The following is a 19,626-nucleotide window of genomic DNA, read 5'->3' on the forward strand; positions in this document are numbered from 1 at the left end:
GGTTCACAGTCCCTGGAGAAGACAAGTTTTAACAGTAAGTACAGCAAGCTAGGTTCTGTCTGGTGTACCAGCACACAATGCATAAAATATTAGGGACAAAATAAGGACTTTTTTTTTCTCCTAAGAACAAGAGAAATTTGAAAGTGGTGGACAATTTGGAAGTCCTAAATTCCTTTTCTGTCCTATTTTCTCTCCACTTTAATTAAACCAGCCCAAAATAAGTTACCAGTTTCTTTAGTAGTGACTTGCCATCACCTAACTCCTGCCTCCTCCCTATCCACAAGGCTGGCTGTGCAGTGTTACTTCTCTTTGTAAGTGGTTTCCTTTGCACCTGAGGCCTTAGCTACCTTTCACCCAGTGTGAATCCAGTACTTCTACTAAGTTTCCCATCTTGCCTAAGCACCAAGATTGTGTTATTGGAAACTTTACTGTATTCCCCACGGGAATCTCAAGATTCTTAAGGCTGGCGTGTTAATGTAGGCCTCCAATTCCTGTACATGAGAGGTAGAGCTCAGAAGATTGTGATTTTGAGGGTCACCAGGCATCCGTAACAGAACCCTCAAAGCAAACTTTTTTTTTTTTTTTTTTGGTTTTTCGAGAGACAGGGTTTCTCTGTGCAGCCCTGGCTGTCTTGGAACTCACTCTGTAGACCAGGCTGGCCTTGAACTCAGAAATCCACTGCCTCTGCCTCCCAAATGCTGGGATTAAAGGCGTGCCCTGAACTCAGAAATCTGCCTGCCTCTGCCTCCCAAGTGCTGGGATTAAAGGCATGCGCCACCACTGCCCAGCCCCAAAGAAAACTTTTTATCCGAGATTAATTATCCTTTATCAGATGTACATGCCTTCTAGTCTCCCTGATCCCATCTCAGTAAGAATATCTCAGTACACTCATGTTCAATTAGAGACCTAGGCTCTACATTCTACTACTCATCATGTCCTATTAATGTTCTATCCTGCTTCTCAAATGTTCCCGTTCCGTCTTCATGGCTAAAGCTTCAGCCCAGCCACTCCTTATCTTTGTACTGGAGGACTCGGTGACCAATGGTATCCCAACGAACTGTAAAGACAGCCTGTTCTTTCTCATTTTTGAATTGTACCTACTTTCTCCTCCTATAATAATACTCCCAGCACAGTGTTTTGCATGTTTGTGAAGTGAAGACTACAGAGAGAGACCCTGTGCAGTGTGACTGCACGACAGTCTATTATTCCATCCTAACCCCTATCAGAGATGTAATTAATATCAACCGTTTATTTTGTAGTAGAAAAAAAAAAACAGAGACTGCAATTTAGAAATGAAAGCCACTGTTTTCTTTATAAAACACAGGATTGTGCTGCTGTTGCTTGCTTGAGAAGGGAACTGTACATTACAGCTGCTGGGATAATTTCACAATGGACGGGACAGGGTACAGCTCAAAGCAGGACACAAACACAAGTCTCAATGGGAAACAAATGCAAACAAGTACACAGCTGCGGGGCTCCAGGGACATTTCCCCATCCATGCTGGACTTGAGAGGAATAAAAAGTTTAGAAAATAAAGTGAAACCCAGAGTAGTCACACATGCCCACCACATGGCTGCTAAGTGCAACATCATACACCAGTCAGGTTGGACTGTGTACACAGGAAGTCAATTCATTTTTCCTTATTGCTATGACACCAGAGGACTCAGTGCATTCAGACACATCATCTTTACTTACACAATTCTTGGAGAGTTTCTGATTTCCCTTTTTAAGGAAGGGAATCACCTTCCTTACATTATTGTTTTGAGCCCATTCTTTCCATTCCCTTTCCTGGGCTATCGTACAGCAGCCAGAGGTTCTAAGTCAGTAGGAGCAGAGTAAGGGGAGAGCACCAACCCAGCCTCTCTCGTGGCTCAGGGAGAAGGCAAGTCCTAGTAAGTGGGGAGAAAGAGAAAACCAGAGAATCCCCCTTTCCCAGTCTGCTCAGAAGGCTAAGTATTAGAGTGCCTTGCACATCCCTGCCATGATCCCTGCCCAAGGAAGGCATAATTAAGTACCAGCTAAAGCCCAGTGAATTAACAGACAAAACCTTTCCTCCCACCATGAATTCCCAAAACTACCTTTTGGCTAGGTTAGAGGTGACTCTTCTACCCTGAAAGGGAAGAAATCCCATCCTCCGTTGTGATGCCGGATGCCGGGTCTACAACATCGAGAAGCCTTGTGGACTTTCCACGGACCAGCTAAGAAAACTGTGTCCCTGGCATCCTTCACAGAATTCTGGTTAAAAAGAAAACTGTTCAAAAACATTGCTGCTCAGCCACAGAGGAGCTATGCTGCAGTTGAGAACTAGATTTTTAGAGCAGTTTCATACTTATGTTTAACTTTAGTCATAGTCCAAGGATAAGTTCCCAGTAACAGTAGCTCCAGGCCGATCCCAACAGACTGGCAATAGCACCTCAACCAATAGGTCAAGCTGGACTGAATTCAAAGCAGCACTCTCCTTCACTGCCTCTTTTCAAACCTCATCCACAGAATGGAGAGGTGTTGAAACTGCCAGAAACCCTACTGATTTTGTCAGTTAGACAGGCCTGCTGCCCTGACCTAGTGTAAGCTTGAGGACAGTGCAACCCAGGGCAAACACCACTGGGCATGAGAAACAGGTTTTTGGTCTTCTGTAGTCAATGAGCTAAGCCTGACCTTGCCAACTAACAGTGGGATCATTGCAGCCATGCAGAGAACTCATTATCACATAGGCGGGCAGGCAGGCAGGCCAGCCAGCAAGCAAGCTGAGGGAAGAGGGAGAAGAGGAAAGAGGAGGCTGAACTGTTGGGGGGATGGAGGAGGGAAGAAGAGAAAGATCTGTCTAGGATGACATTGGATTCCTCCCAGAGCTCGGTACAATGCACCACTTAAACCAAATCCAAACAAGCTGAGGCTTGGCAACACTTTTTAATGTGTGCATACTGCCTTTAAATGAGAAGAACCCACATGGGCAGTAGTTAAGTCTCAAAGAAGTCTTTAAAATCACAGCAAGATGTATCATCCAAGTCATTTTTCTCGGATCTTTTTTATGGAGACATGGTCTTGCTACATAGTGCACACTGGCCTGGAATTCAGTGCAGTGCGCAGCCCAGGTGGACCCTGAACTTGCCAGTCTTCTGCTTCCGCCTGAGTGCTAAGGTAACAGAATTAGACATGGGCCATCATGCCCAGCATTCTCTTGCTTTTATTTCTTGGATGGCACATAAATACCAAAGGACCGAAACTGCTTTTCATTCTTGCTTAAAACCCAACTGGAGAGAGTGAGGCAAAGAAAAAAAAGGAGAGAACAGAAACTTGTTGCTGGGAGTTGTGACAGCTACCTGTCCCCTAAGGGCACCTGCAAATGCTGGTGAGTGACTGGACCCTCCTGGAGTAGTGCCCTTAATCCAAGCCCCCAAATGTACCCAAGTTGACAGCACACTGTCTGCGATGAGCTCCCTCCCAAAAGGATGACGGAACACGAAGTAGACTGTCTATGAAGGCGATGGACAGGGCAGATGGAGTGTTGGCATCACTCTGTTTAGGCACTTGTGTAAGGAATGTGGGCTCTCCAGTGAGCTGCCTATTCCCAGAGCCCTCCGTTCCATTCTTCAGCTGGGCCTGTGCCCATGGGGCACTCCATACTGTTACCAGCAGAAAAGAAGTACAGGAGGAACTACTGAACAGTCCTGCGCTTTTTCCATAAGGAATGTTTGTGCTACTGTTGGGAAGTTACTGAACAATGTAGCCAGCCACAACTGAACCTGGACTATTTGCATAGCAAATCTGGGTCTGTACAAGGGCTCTTGGGGAAAGGTTTGACTCCACAGGCCACGGGTCAGACCTTCTGTTCTCCAGTTGGCCTCGAAGCCTGGGCTAGATCTAAAATGTCATGGCTTCATCACCAGAGTAGGGCAATCCTAAGCTCAGGCTCCTCAGAAGGGGAACCTGTACACGGAGGTTCAAATTCCCCATCCCAAGCAATAATGCAGGAAGAAAAAAGAACAGTCAAGGAAAGAGGGGGCCTTGCTTCAAGGTTAGCAAGGACAAAGCTAGAACCTACTTCTTTTTCAGTCCTGCAAGACAGCTGAACCCCAGTGTCTCAGGAGAGGGGTAGAGAAAGAAAAGCCCATGCCACCCACTCACATGCCCTAGTGGGAAACAGGAAAATTTCATTTGTGTAAACAGAAGCAAAAGGGAGCAGCAAAATTCTCCAGCCTGTGCAGAGGACAGGCCAGAGTCTCGGTTAGTCAAGGAGTCAGAGGACAGTCCAGTCCAGAAAAGGGGAAGACGCACTTACAAGAGTGTGCACTTACAGGAGTGCGGGGCAGCGCTGTGGAGGGAGGCTGTCTCCGGAACAAGGTCTTATCTGCACAGAGGGAGGACAGAGGCTGAGCCCCACCTTGGGGAGACAACCACCCCCACTTAGCCAGGCCAGATTACAAGTCAGGTCCACAGTTCCTTCTGATGGCTCCATGTTTCTGGGATGCAGACTCATCAGGAATGGGAAGGGATTTCCAGATTTTGGCAATAGACTCAAGTTATGGTATAAAAATAACATTTAGTTTTCTTATTTTAACCTTACGATCTTCTGCTGTTAAGTCACCCCAGTTAAGAAATATTGAATTCAGAGACTTTACCATCAGGGGAAAAGAAGCCAAGAGTGAGAAATACTATGACAATAACTCTAGACCTGGCAGGGTGGGGATGGGACCAGGGAAAAAAAGGAGGCTAAAGGGGAAAGGCCAAGGGCCAGTCATCTCAGCAGCTCGGAGACTTGTCATGTCTGAAAGTGCAAATGTCAATGGATTTTAACCATCTTGAGGTGGTGATCTTTTTTTAAAATCTCAATGATTATAGAAATCAATTCCTTCAAATGAAAATTAGCTGGCATTCTGGCTGGAGGCTTGCTGACATTGGGATATTTCTTCCGTCCCTCCCTACCTCCTCTCCCACCCACCCCATCCCACAGAGAAAGGTACAAAAGGTTGCAGTTCTGCAGCATTACCGTTACGGGAAGGCACTGGTTACCCACCAGCGGGCGGAAGGAAGACAGGGCCATGTCACCTCAGAGCTAAGTGCCATAGTGCCTTAAGTGTTACTAAGGGCTGGATATCTGTCAGGGAAGAGGCGTCCGGGGTAGAGAATGTTGAAAGGAATAATGGGACGGGGTGGCAGGTGGGAAAGAGCAACCCAAACCATTAGCATTAAAAATCTTCCTACAAAGTGGATTCTGAACCCATGAAAACATCTAGTATCCTAAAATATTGATCTGAGTCTGTTTTCATTTTTCTTCTTAAACAAATCTAGACCTTTTCTGATTAAGGCTCCTAAAAATTCCTGCCCTCTTCCCACCCACTTTCTCATCTAGAATATCAAACCCAAACATACCAGCATTTGACCACAGGGCTGCAGAGCTGACCCTAGCAAGCTGTGGAGCATGAGTCTTTAGCACTGTGAGTCACATGAGACAACTGTGTGGATGGTGGGCACTAGTGATGCCCCTTTTGGTCAAGGGGGGTCGGACATGACAAGATGGGGAGAGGGGTGGAGGACATGAGGTTGCTATCAGAGATTTCTGGCTGGTAGTCTGTCTTGATGGACCTCTTCCCACCCTTAAACCCCTCTGTAGATAGAAACAAGGCCTCCTATACTCCTTCCGACCCCACCTCCCTCTGCCTTGCTTCCTCTGGATTTGGGTGGTACAGCTCCCAGGGCTTGGAAAGCTTTCTTCTATCCAGTGAGGTAACAGCGTTCTGCCTTCAAGCGAAGTACATGGTGCGTAGAGTGTCCTGGTGAACCTGCACAGCTTTGGCCAGGGCTTGGGGGTCTCGTCCATTGCTCTGCCCCGATATGTGGCTCCCCTCTCCACTGAAAAGAAAACACATAAAAAAAAGTCCTTCCTAGTGAACTGAACTGCTGCTAATCCCTTACCCAGGTCTACAGTGCCAATTCAGATACCAAATTAAGAGAAAACACCAACTCAGGTTTAGGTAGAGAAGCCCAAGGGCCTCAAACTGGATAACATCCACTTCCTTCTACCAACAAAATGTCGAAAGGGTTGGTACAAAAAGCTGAAGCAAAAAGCAATCAGCTAGCCTTACCTGTCATGTTCCTTGTCTACCAGGTGGTATCGTGCCCGGAAAGCCACCAATCGGGCATAATAGGCAGGTGCTGGGATAGAGACAGAACGTGTGCATCGTACGTAAGTGTGGCACAGCTGGTATGTCAAGATCTGGAGTTCATCTGCTGTGAAACGGTTGTCATCCCAAAGGACATAATAATGGGATGGTCGGCTAGTACCCTAGGTAAAAAAGATAGTATAAGTGATCCCTGATTGAACAGAGTGGATGCCTGCTGTCAAAAAATAAAAACAAACAAACAACAACAACAAAACAACCCCCCCCCACAAACACTACTAATTAAGAATATGGTGCCAGGTGGTGGTGCTCATGCCTTGAATCCTAGCACGTGGGAGGCAGAGGCAGGCGGATTTCTGAGTTCGAGGCCAGCCTGGTCTACAGAGTAAGTTCCAGGACAGCCAGGGCTATACAGAGAAACGCTGTCTCGAAAAAAAAACAACAACAAAAAGAATATGTTTAGGCTGCATGACCATATACCACCACCCATAAGAGGCATAATACACAAAATCAAATATTATAAAGCAACCTAGAAGTATACTTGGGGCTAACTAACAGTCATTTTATATACTCAGCTACAACAAACATATTCTAAATGCAGCAGGAATAACCAACTAATCCTTGACCCAGTAAAAACCCCAGGATGGCCCACCTACCTGGATGCCTGCATGGCTGCACAGATAGAAGTCGAACTCGAATGGGTGGGTGATGTTGGTGTCCACAGTGGTCCCTGCTGGGATGTTACCACTCTTCCCAATCTGGAGAGACGAATACAACCAAGATCCCAAGACCTGCCTGGTTCTGACTGGTTCTGACAGGACCTTTCCTGGATCCTACTCTTACTCTCCCAGAATTCCAAGATCAAAGAAGTTTATTCTCAGAGGGAACTAAGTGTTGAAATAATGGGCTTCCAAAGTCAAGTGTTTGAATCCTGGTTTCACCACTTAATAGTTGTGTGATCCTAGCAAGTCATTTAAGCTTCCTGAGGTTAAATGGAGAGGTCAATAGTACCTTCCTCACAGGGCTGCTGTGAGGAAGGCTCCCCTGAACAGTGTGTGACACACAGGAGAAGTTCAATAAATGGCAGTTCCCTTTCCCTTCTCCGGGAGCAGGTCTATATAAGGGGTCTAGGCCAGGGAGCTAGGAGGAGAGGAAGTATGAGGGAAGGAAGGGATGAGGAGGGAGGGAGAAATGGTGGAGGACGGGTCACAAAGCCAAGGGAACGGCCAGGGAGGACACACAGGAAAAAACTAAATTCCCAGACTGTATTTCAAGGCTTCTCTCTCAAGGAACAGGAGACAGGAAGAGGGCATCAGTGGTCTCAGCTTCCTCACTCACCCGCTCATTCTTGTCAGCACAAAAAAGGCGGGTGTGATGGCGCTTCTGCACCACAATATACGTGATCCCTGGTTGGTAGTCTTTTTCCAGTTTGATGCATGCATCTCGAATGGCAAGCAGCTCATAGTGAAGGATCTAGGCACAGGGTGAAGAGGGAGAAAAAGGCACATGACCTTAATTCAAAAGCCTTATTAAACTAAAAACATTCCAACTTGTACATGGCTTTTTGCACATAACCTTTATATGCTGATGCTCCGCAATTAAAAATGATGGGTCCTGATAGTACATTTGAAAACCTTTGCTAGGAATCTTGGTTTCAGGAGATAGCACCTATGTACTCCATACAAAAAGAGACCTTACATTAGAAGAACTAGAAAGGTGTAGTGGTGCACACCTTTAATCCCAATGCTCAGGAGAAAGGACAGGGAATCTTTGTTAAGTCAAAGCCACCCTGGTCTACATAGTGAGTTCCAGGTCAGGCAGAGCTACGTAGTAAGACCATGTCTCAGAAGAAAGGAAAAGAACCACTAAGTGGTCCCAACACTACCTAGAAAGACTGAGAACTGTGTGCTGAAACCAAAGGCCACACGTACTTGCTGCCCTGCTTCTCAACAGAGCTATCTGGCCTTTCCCAGCAGCAACAACTTTGACTAAGTCGTCCTCTGGCCTCAACAAGACAATGTACCAGCCCCTGGGAACCATACCTGGGGCAGCTGGCCCTCAGGGACCCCATCTCGGTAGAAGATGATTCGGGTGGGCTTGAAGCGGGTGGACTTGTAGAACTGGATGAGCAGCTCACGCACCATATAGGACAAGTCTTCGATGATCTCCTGCCGCGGGCGCTGCACACGCACGGTGGCACAGTATCGACTGGGGTGTGCATCCATACTGCCTACCACCTGACGACAGAGAGAAAGCATCAGCCTCCGGAATGTCAACTTCCTTTGCTCTGAAGTAATGGGCCTGAGGAGGGAATTCTGAGTAAGAGTGCTCTCCAACTAACTGGATGAGTTTACTCACTATGTTCCTAGAAAACCCTGACATCAGAAGACAGTACCTATCTGGCAGCCATGCAAATGGGATGACAGGAGTTAGAGATCCAATAAACACCAGCTTCGATCTGTTCTGCCACACAAACAGAATTTACTTAATATGTGATCAGAATGTTTGCTTTCCTTGTCCTTGCAGGAAAGCACTCATCTGCGATCTATGGCCAACAGAAGGACATGAGCATCAAGAGTGACCTTGAACTCCTGATTCACACTCATGTAGCTTCATTTTGTATTGTTTTTCTTTCTTCGTTTTTTTTTTTTTCTGTCAAATTAAGTGCCCTAGGGGCTGAGACTTTAAAATTTTAAATGCTCCAGATATCATAAGGAGTTGGAGAGACAGCTACTCTACTAGATGGGTCAAAAGGTCAAAGAGAAGTAAATGAAAGGCCAATCTTGCAATCAGGTAATTCCCTTAAAAGAGGTTCCAAAGAAGAGATACAAAGTCACCTCCTTACCACTCTCAAAACTGGAGCAAAAAAGAAAAATGCACACACAGAAAGAGCGACTGGTGGACAGTTTCTGGCCACAGGCTATGCTCTCATGCAGTTAGGTTTACAGGGCGTGCACAGAAAGAGCAGGGTTTAGGGACCGAACACACATCACGCTTAAGGACGTAGAGTTAAGAGCAATCACTCACTGCTGTGATGGACGGCTTCTTCCCATCCCCAGCTGGGGGGTGTGTGACATCTGCTCCCAGGAAGATCACTGGCTGCTGAAAAACAGCAGAGCTGAGCAAGGAGAGAAAACAAAACGGTGAGGAACTGAGTGCTCTCCTCCTGGCGCCATCCAGGGCCCATAGTCTTCAGTCTCCTGTCTCTGTCACTCGGCCTGCACTGGGTTTGTGTCTTTTCACCTCTTCCCCAGGAGGTCCCCATGACAGAGCAAGTAAGCATTCATATTCATACCGCTGGTGTGGGACTAGGATGTTGTTAATGCCACCGAGTTTGACATTGATCTTGAGGCAGAGGTTGGACAGAGTCTGAGGTGAGGTCTTGACCACATTCTTCACCTGCACACACTGTGTTGCCATTCCTAAGAGTGTATCTCCGACACGTTTCACTTCAGCTATGGAAAGAGAGAAAACTGATTACTGCATTTGACATTTTGCTAAAAGTCTACTATATGTCACACAGTATAAAAAATAACTGTTAAAACAGAGTTGTAAGAATGTCTAATATGGGGAAATAACCTAGTCAAGGGTATATAATGATTGAACTAAAATCTGGGAAGGAGGAGTTTCGGGAGGGGAGGGGAGAGAGAGAGCACGAGTGCATTCCAAGCAGAAGGGAAACATGCAAAAACACAGACTGAGCTAGACAGGATGGTTCACACCTATAATGCCAGCAACTGGGAGATGAAGCAGGAAGAACATGACTTTAATGACAGCCTGAGTTAAACCACAAGAGTCTAAAACAAAGAGCAAGCAGTATTCTACCTGAAAATAGTAAGGTACTTTTGAGAAATTAATTTAGACAGGCAGATGAGGGGCTGAAACGGAGTAAGTAGTAGAAGCGTGTTTAACATGCATGAGTGCCTGGGTTCAGTCCCTCACACACAAAAGGGCCAGAGTTGTCTGTCGACATGGGAACAAATGAGTTCAAGAGACCGCTAAGGAACCTGGGTATAGACTCTGTACATAAGGGAAATGAGCTTTTATGGATGATTTTATTAATAGTTTTTCAGTCCTGTAAGAGTAATGGGTCACATTACAGTATGTGCATGCATGCTCCTTGTTTATGGATTATTTCTAAAGCTTTAGTTTTTCTAACAGAAACAAATTCTACGCTCCTTTGAGTTTGAGTACAGTAAGGGTATCCTTAGGCAAATGGGCATGGTAGTCGGAAACTTTTTATTTTGTCAAGTGCAAAATTTGTGCAGTATTGAAGTACAAGTAGTAACTGAAGGCATGCTCTTGACAAGGTCACTAACAAAGGGAGATAGTTTTAGCAACTCCTAGGATGGGGAGCTGAAAAGCCGGCAGCAAGGTTGGATCTGAATCTAGAAGAAAATCTAACATTTGTAGAACAAGCTAAAGAAGACAAGTTGCAAAGGAGGGAAGCTCAGCAGAACTAGGAAGAGGCCAAGACAGTGTACTATTGTAAGTACCAAAGGAAAAGAAAAAACAAGTAACTGACAAAGTCAAATACAGCTGAGAGGTCAGGTAAAATGAGAACCGTAAATATTCATTGTTTTAGTGATACTGAAAACCAAACAGTCAGTGTGTAGAAACGAAAGCCGTTTCCACAATACCCAATACAAAGATGGCCACGTAAGGTCAGGGGGGAGTTTGGTATGTTCTCAGTGGAAGCATATGTGAAAGGCTGAAGAAATCCTTTTAGCTTATAAAAGACTGAGAAGTTAGTTGCAAATCTGTTCTTTGGAAATCAACATTCAGAAAGGTCAGACAAGATATCTTTTTGAAGACAGCAGAGACATGGCTAACCAAAACTCAGAGGACTGGAACATGGGAGAGGGAGGAAATCCCACAGCCATGAGCTATCTGCTATAGATAACAGTCCCCACATCCACTGGCTGACACCAGGAGTGTGCAGAGAGGCCGAGATTCCAGCCTCTGCAACAGCTGTGGGCAACTGCCAAGGAACAGCGAAGCAATAGGATGTTTGCTCCCCTTACAGATAGACTGCCAAATGTGAAATGTGAAAAAAAAAAAAATGAAAGAAAGCAATAAAACAGTATCTTCAAGATGGACATGGTGAGATGTATAAAACCCTTGGAAGGGTACAGCAGGGGGTTGCCAAGTCAGGGCCGCAAAAACACAAAAGAGAAGAGGGAAAAGAAAAAGCAAGCCACAGAGCAGAGATGGTGTGTGTGATACAAATGTGTTCAGTATAGAAATTATAAAGAATACCTACAAATCATAAGTGAAAGGCAGCTAAGTAAATAAAAATTCCCATGAATAAACAAACATTTATAAAATATGCTAGTCAAGCATAAAAGACAGAAACATCTAGAACTATTGAACACCGATGGAGGAGTAACGTCTGATACTCTATTTTTTTTTTTTTTTTTTGGCTTTTCGAGACAGGGTTTCTCTGTGTAGTCCTGGCTGTCCTGGGACTCACTCTGTAGACCAGGCTGGCCTCGAACTCAGAAATCCACCTGCCTCTGCCTCCCAAGTGCTGGGATTAAAGGCGTGCGCCACCACCACCCAGCCATCTGATACTCTTAAACCCATTCCTAGACCTAGCTCTACACAAACAGGCACAAGTGCTCAAAGGATACATACAGCCATTATTCATAACAGCTAGAAACTAGGAACAATCCAAATAATCTCAACTGTAGAATGAAATGAAGCACAAAGTACCTTATATTCACACAATGGAAACACAAGTAATTACAGCTATATATAATATGGAAAAATCTTACAAGCAGAATGTTAAATAAAAGAAACCAGACACATTTAAAAAATACATCCATTATAATTCCATTTGTATTAAGTCAAAAAATAGGCAAAATTAATCTACAGTGTTTGAGATAAGAACCACAGTCACCAATTGAGGGAGGATTATAGTGAGGGACCCTAGGGATAGCAATGTTCTACTAGGTACACTTGTTAGAATTCTGTGATACTTGTGAGGAAAAAAATTAGGCTAAATGCTTAAGATTTATTGATAGGGCTGGAGAGATATCTGAACAGTTAAAAGCACTGTTTCTAATATTTTTACCTCGCTTTTTCTCTATTAGATTGATACTATTAGCTTTTTGAAAAAAAAACCTATAAACTTACTAATTGCTATAAATCTTATAAGAATTTTTAAGTCTTTACTTTTTTTTTTTTAACAAATTTTACTCATGAGTGCTTTGCCTACATGTATTTTCTGTGTACCATGTGCATGCCTGGTGCCCAGGAAAGCCAGAACGAGATGTGAGATCTCCTAGAACTAGAGTTACAGATGGTTTTAAGCTGCCATGTGGGTGCTGGGAATCAAACTCAGGTCCTCTGGAAGAGCAGGCTAATAGACAGAGAAAAAGGAGCTAAAAATATTAGAAAGAGGACATGCATAGGATTGATCAAAGTGACACCCAATGTTTTTCCAAAAACCACAATGCTACAGGACCTTGAATGTGAACATCATAGAGACAGTGTCATTTTTACCCACACCCCCAGGAGGAAAGGTAAAAAAAAAAAAAAAAACCCTATTTTTCTTTTATCCAAGGGGGACATGAGTAATAACTAACTTCCCTCTGTAAGGAATTATTAAAATTGTTGTCATCAGTGAAAAATTCTGCTTTAGTTGTGTGGGTCAGAGAGCAGAGTTAGATCTACTTCATGCTCAAAATAAAATCAAGTAGCCAGGTGGTGGTAGTGCAGGCCGCCTTTAATCAGTAGGCAGAAGCAGGCAGAAATTTATAAGACTTTGGCCTACAGAGTTCCAGACAACCAGGGCTACACAGAGAAACTGTTTCAAAATCTATCTATCTATCTATCTATGCCACAACTGATCAAATTTCTAAGAAACTAAAGGAATTCAAAAAAGTGGGAGCTTGGGGGGGGGGGCGTGTGGCGCATGCCTTTAATCCCAGCACTTGGGAGGCAGAGGTGGGTGGATTTCTGAGTTCAAGGCTGGCCTGGTCTACAGAGTGAGTTCTAGGATAGCCAAGGCTACACAGAGAAACCCTGTCTCGAACCCCCCCCGCCCCCAAAAAAAGAGTTACAGTGGGGCTGGCGAGATGGCTCAGCAGGTAAGAGCACTGACTGCTCTTCCAAAGGTCCTGAGTTCGGATCCTAGCAACCACATGGTGGCTCACAACCATCCGTGATGAGATCTGACGCCCTCTTCTGGTGCTTCTGAAGACAGCTTCAGTGTATTACGCCAGAGTAAGCAGGACCGAAGCAAACAAAGGTCCTGAGTTCAATTCCCAGCAGCCACATGATGGCTCAGCTACAGTGTACTCATACACATAAAATAAATAAATAAATAAATCTTTAAAAAAAAAAAAAAGAGAGAGAGAGAGAGTTCCAGTGGGGCTGGAGAGATGATCCAGGGGTTAATAGTACCTACTGCTCTTATGGAGTACCTAAGTTTGGTTAGAGCACCCTTGCTTGCAGCTTGCAACAGTCTGTACCTGCACTTCCAGGGAACCTGGCACACTTCTGTATTCACATGCTCATAACACATACACATACTTTAAAATAATACATCTTTAAAAAAAAAAAAAAAAAGGAAGACAGGAATGTTAGTACATGTCTTCAATCTCAGCAGAGGCAGAACCAGGCAGATCTTTGAATAAAAGGCCATAGTGAGACCCTGTCTCAAACAAACAAACAAACAACAACAAAAGGACATAGTTCTCCTCTAGGGAAAAATGACCAAAATATAAAAAAAGTATAACTTAAACTAAGTTTTGGGAGGCAGAGAGAATGTTACGGGGAAGAAGGGCAAAAGGAGCGTTCGGACATCTGAGCCAAGGGGAAGCAATATGGCAGAACACAGCCAGAGAGGAAAGCACAGACAGGAGAAGCCATCAGCCTTTCCCTCTCTACCGAGGAGTCTGCGAGATGCTGCTTGTTATAGAAACAACCCAGGAAGCTCGGAGAGTTTGGCAATTTGCCCACGTTGGTTGACTGGTGGAAGGACGAGATTGGGTACTATTTCAGGACAAGCAATTCTGCAGCAGGCTCATTAAGTGAACCATACAGGACAGAGCTGAAAGGTTAAAAAGTATCAGGCCTCAAAGCCCTTTCATACTGAATGAGACCAGTGAAGTTATGTTGCTCTTAGAAAGTCTGATTTATTGACCTATTCACCGAGGATTTGAGGGACTGGTGATGGCTCAGGAAGGTTTATGGCAGAAGGTGCTTTCACAAAGCCTGACGACTCAGTCCTATCCCCAGAACTCCTTCGTCAAATAAGACAACCTATTCCTCCAATTTATCTTCCAACCGCTATGCACATACTATGGCACATGTGTACACACATGCGCACACACACAGTAGATAAATAAATAAATGTTTTTAAGATTAGAAGAGATAGTCAAGGCACCTGCAGAGGGGAGAGAGAACAGACAGGCACTGCAGAGACTTCGAGGACTGGCTTTCAATCACATCCAAGTACCACAGCATAGTAATGGGTGACGGCCAAGGCAACCAGAGTGAGTGAAAAACATCAACAGAAAACAGACAGACAGACAGAAGGGGCAGAAAATCCTAGACTATCAGGTATCCCTGGTAATGACAAACATAATTGTTAGGAGAAATGTGTCTGGAAGTCAAAGGAAGAGAGACCAGAAGCAGCTCCTCAGTGTGAGAGCTGGTGGAGGAAAAAAGCAGACACGATAGAGGAAGACAGGCTAAGGAACAATAGGAAAAAAATGCTTAGAGACATTGCAAAATGGTTGCAATGGGCTTTAGAACAGTTCATCTGAAGATGCTCAAAGGCACCAGGCCTGGACGGGGACAAAAGGCGAGAGGGAAGCAAAGGCCCAGCACGGTCCAGCAGGCGGAGAAGGGTTGACGGCTGAGTGAGAGACTTACAGTCAGTCATAAGATAGAAATGAGCTCATAACGTCTTAATAAAGAACACACCCCTAAATGACAGCCATCTGGCCTGACCCTTCTCTGCATCCAGCTACCTCAGGCTGCCAGAAAGATGCTGTCACAAGGCATCCTGGGAAATGAGATGGCATGTGAACAGGTAAGCAGAGCTGAATGACTCAATAGCTCACACAGAATATTTCTGTGATTTAAGAACATAAACAACAAACAAACCACTGACAGTAATGACCTTCTCTGGGGAAAGCCAGATTTCTCCACTGACTCCACCCAAGAGGCCCCAGAGGGCTACGGTGAACTGAATCCTATCATTATTATCACTGTCCCAGGAGAACTGTACCATACACTGGCGTCTTCCCGGGCAGTATGACGATAATGAGCTGCAGTCCTGAGTAGGTATTCTTGAGATGCCGGAACATGGGCTCCACGCTGTCTGCTCCCTGTGCGTATTTGCAGAAACATGGCTGACCCTGGATGGGCATCCCTGCATCCTTGGAGATCTTCCGAAGCTGGTCTGTGAAGTTCCTGGAGTACAAACATGGTCATGGCAGGATGTAATAAATCCCACTAAATCTGATGAACCTAATGCCTCCATCTTGAGTGTTCAGCACAGGGAGATTCTAACATGAGGGACCCAACCAAAGCTGATGTAAAAAGCACATTTATAGTAGAGTTAAAATAAGGCAGTTTGCTCAACTAAAGAGAAGGAACACCAAGGGAACTGAAGAGTCTAGACATGGGGCTTGTGGGAATTCTCAGTGAAGGGAGAGCCTAGACACAAGCCCCTTGTCCAGGCTGAGACTGTGGATACTCCACTTCACGTCCAAAGGGAAAAAACAGACAAAGTCAATGAGGGTCTGCCAGTGGTGAAAGCAGAGGTGCTCAGGGAAAAGTGGAACGCCTCCTTCCCCACCAGCTCACTAAGGAAAAGAGCCAATTATTAAGCACGCTTCCTTCCTCTGACTTTAGGTTTTATCCTGAGAAAAGTGACAAAGTGGTAAAGAGGGATGTAAATATACAAAAATGGGTGACAAACAATTTAATTTGTAAAAATCTTATTACTTAAAGTGAAAGCAAGCAACAGTAAAATGCTGGCCTAAAGAGGACAGGCCATGGAGTCACGCTCAGAGCTGATAAACTTAATTGATAAAAACAGTGATTTGCAAAAAGAAATGAATGTTTCAAAGATATATACCACATTCGTATCAATGACAGCTCAGGAAGTATTTTTCACACATTTAAAAATAGATATAGTATATTTTATACAAATTTAAAATCATATATACATCAATAAAAAAACTAGATAAGATTCATGCTAGCAACCCCACTAGAAGAGAAGAACGGAAGTAGAATGCAGGATATCAAATAATGTCAAACTTTTTGTTTGTGTGTTAGAGACAAGGTTCCTCTGTGTACCAGTCCTGGCTGTCCTGGATTGGACTCAAACTCATAGAAATCCTCATGCCTCTGCTTCCTGCCTTAAAAGTGTGTCCCACCATGCCCAGCTAAACTTATATTTTTAAAAATGAAGTAAATATGATAAAATTCTGAATGTTGACTGTGGATGTGGACTATATATTATAATCTCTGATATCATTATTATTGTGGTGGTGGTGGTGCTGCTGGCTAACTTTTCATCAACTTAACAAAAAGCTAGAGACATTTAAGAGAACGGATGCTCAACTAAGAAAATGCCTCCTTAAGAGTCATCTGCAGAAATGCCTATAAGGCATTTTCTCAGTCAGTGATGGATGCAGAGGTCCCAGCCCAAGTGGGTGGTGCTCCCTCGGGCAAGGTGAACCTCCAGTGCACAAGAAAGCAGGCTGAGCAAGTCAGGAAGAGCAAGCTAGTAAGCAGCGCCTGCCCCCCCCCCCCCAAGGTTTCTACCTCAGTTCCTGCCTCCAGGCTCCTGCCTTGAAAATTCCTGTCCTGACTTCCCTCAGTGATAGACTGCAAGCAAAACAAACCTTCTCCTTCCCTAGTTGTTGGTGGTTATGGTATTTTATCACAGCAACAGAAACCTAAGGCTATTATTTTGATTTTCAGAGACACTATGTAGGCCTGGCTGGCCCAGAATTCACTGTATGCAGCCCCAGATAGACTCAAAGAGGAGGCAATTTCTGCATTTTGAGTGCTGAGGTTATAGGTATGAGGCATCATGTCAGTCTAGCTACATTATTAAAAAAAAACTTGTTAAACAAACAAACAAAACTAATAAATAACATTTAAGGGCAGTGGTGGCACTGAGAGGTTAAAAATTTCAAACTGTACTGTGGGAACTTAGCCATTAGTTGAACTCAGTGGGAGGCCGGCTCCCAGAACCTAAAAACAATGGAAGGCCAGTTCCCAAGAACCCAGAAACAAGGGAACCAAGACGATTTGGCCCAAGAACTCAGAAACAACCTGGCCCAAAACAATTGCCAGGTGGCTAGCCCGCCCCTGGACCCTAGCACGAGCCAGCACCAATCAGAAACCACCCTGTACCTTCCCCTTACCCCAGTCTTCCCTTTGGCCCCAACAACTACACAGAAATAAAAAGCTGCCTAAGACCCTGCTCGGGGCCAGACTCCTCTACCCCTTCGAGGGATATGAGTCTCGCCCCAGCTAGCTGGAATAAAAAGCCTCTTGCAGATTGCATCAAGTCCATGTCTTGGCGGTGTGTGGGGTCATCACTCCTGGGATTTGAGTGTGGGGGGCCCTCCGAGAATCTCACAGCACACACCTTTAGTCCCAGCACTTGGGAGGCAGAGGAGGTGGATTTCTGAGTTCAAGCCCAGCCTGGTCTACAGAGTGAGTTCCAGGCTACACAGAGAATCCCTGTCTCGAAAAACCAAAAAAACTTTAAAAAAATAAATAATTAAAAACTAGAACCTGCAGGTCTCAAGGCATGCATGCACTCACAGCCCTACACTGAGAGACTGAGCCAGGACTACCATGAACTCAAGGCTGGCCTGAGAGATACAAGTTGACACTCCATCCCAACAATACTGTGTCAACACTCTCACTCAAAAAATTAACTAAAAACAAACGAGTGAATAAATACTCACCTCAAGCTAACCATTGCCTCCTATAAATAAGAGATGGGGCTTGATGGACTGCTAAAGCTATTTCTGCCTCTGTTTCATATACAGCTCAGCTACCAACCGCAGATCAAATTATTTTACCAGATTTCATTAATACTAGGTCTTTCCTTCAAGAAATGGGCACTCCTCTCTTCCCTCCACTACTATACCATGATTGGAGTACTATGTCTGCTGCTAGGAGCCACAAAGTATGGAGATATCTAGAATGTGCAAGGCTGTATCCTAACAAACACACCTACAGTGATACAGACAAACAACTAACAGGACTGACTTGTTCACCCATCACTGACGAGTTAGTTTTTCCTTCCCCACAGCCGCCGCCATCTCTCCCTATGTTCTTTGTGAAAAGGAGGCTTTTCTCTATGCTCTGAGTCCTATGTCCTCCTCTATACTTAGGAACCTTTGCTTCATTTACTTTCCAATTTTTCTAAGTTCTATTCTCAACTTCTACTTTCTATGCATCGTCCATACAAAGTCTCCTCTACAGCCATGGCTGAAAACTCAGGAATCCTTATCTTTGATCCAGAACCATGCATTAAATGAGTTACCACTCATAGAGATATACGAACCACTTTTTTTTAATCCCCTATATGTAGTCATCACTAGGAAAAAAAGGTGCCTGATGCATTGAACTCCTCCAAGCCTGAGAGAATGGGTTTATCAGCTCCTGATAAACCTCAAAGGCCAAAGCTATAGACTATTCAAACAAAAACAAAGCCAGTACCAACACCAAAAACCTTCCCCACACACACATAGACAGGGGCAGGTCAAAGGAAGAGGAAAAGATCAGGCTATCAATGAGATGACTGCTGCTTGACGGCCAAGAGCCGGGAGGCCCTCCAGGACTATTAGGGACACCCAAACAAGGCCAGACCAGATACAGACCAGATACAGCCTAGCCTGGATCTAAAGCATCCATGAAAGGAGACCAAAGGACAAACATAAACAAGAAATTACAGTTACAATGGTGGTGGCTAGCTGCATAGGGGAGGCCTGGATCCAGTGGGGTGCTGATAGAAGTGATTCTTATAAAGACATCAAAGGCACAAATCTCCATTACCTTTGTCAAAACCACACCTGTCAGCTCCACTAACTTCCTCATTACAGAATACAGTAACGAGCACAGCCACAGAACCCCCACTTAGAAAGACAGCAGAAACTGAACCATATCTTTTATGTGTATGAACTTTTTGGTGTTTTAAGGTAAATCAATAAAAGAATAAAGACTACAGGAAAAGTGTCAAGTGACTTTTCTATTTATTTATTTACTCACTCAGGCTATTACTTCTTTAATCTGTCTCATTAAGCTACTTGGCAATACCTTTTGCTTCCTTGTTGCCACCCACTCCCAGCCTCTCAGCGATGATGAGTTGCCCTTGAGTTCATGTGCACCTACAGCACCTACAGATCACTTGGATCTGATTTAACTATGCTGCTCACCACAGCTCAGAGGACCAGGTGCTGGTGCACTCCCTCTCCCTCCCCACCCCTCCTCTTCTTCTTCCTCCTCCTTCTTCTTC

At 44.6% G+C, this 19,626-nt stretch overlaps 1 protein-coding gene across 4 annotated transcripts in view; it reads right to left on the bottom strand.

Moving 5' to 3' along the window:
• Positions 1 to 1,285: 1,285 nt before the first annotated feature.
• Positions 1,286 to 19,626, bottom strand: part of Ago1 (argonaute RISC component 1) — a 33,705-nt gene continuing 15,364 nt past the window's right edge. For all 4 annotated transcript variants that reach the window (XM_031378662.1, XM_031378661.1, XM_031378664.1 and 1 more), the window contains 8 exons: positions 15,364 to 15,548; positions 9,415 to 9,574; positions 9,147 to 9,237; positions 8,162 to 8,356; positions 7,458 to 7,592; positions 6,776 to 6,877; positions 6,084 to 6,283; positions 1,286 to 5,850 (listed from right to left, as the gene is read on the bottom strand). In XM_031378662.1, the coding sequence (XP_031234522.1) occupies positions 5,742 to 5,850; positions 6,084 to 6,283; positions 6,776 to 6,877; positions 7,458 to 7,592; positions 8,162 to 8,356; positions 9,147 to 9,237; positions 9,415 to 9,574; positions 15,364 to 15,548 (1,177 nt within the window). In that variant the 3' untranslated portion in view covers positions 1,286 to 5,741. The remainder of the gene's footprint in view (positions 5,851 to 6,083; positions 6,284 to 6,775; positions 6,878 to 7,457; positions 7,593 to 8,161; positions 8,357 to 9,146; positions 9,238 to 9,414; positions 9,575 to 15,363; positions 15,549 to 19,626) is intronic.

The sequence above is a fragment of the Mastomys coucha genome, unplaced genomic scaffold (assembly GCF_008632895.1).
Source record: "Mastomys coucha isolate ucsf_1 unplaced genomic scaffold, UCSF_Mcou_1 pScaffold18, whole genome shotgun sequence".
NCBI classification, from domain to species: Eukaryota; Metazoa; Chordata; class Mammalia; order Rodentia; family Muridae; genus Mastomys; species Mastomys coucha.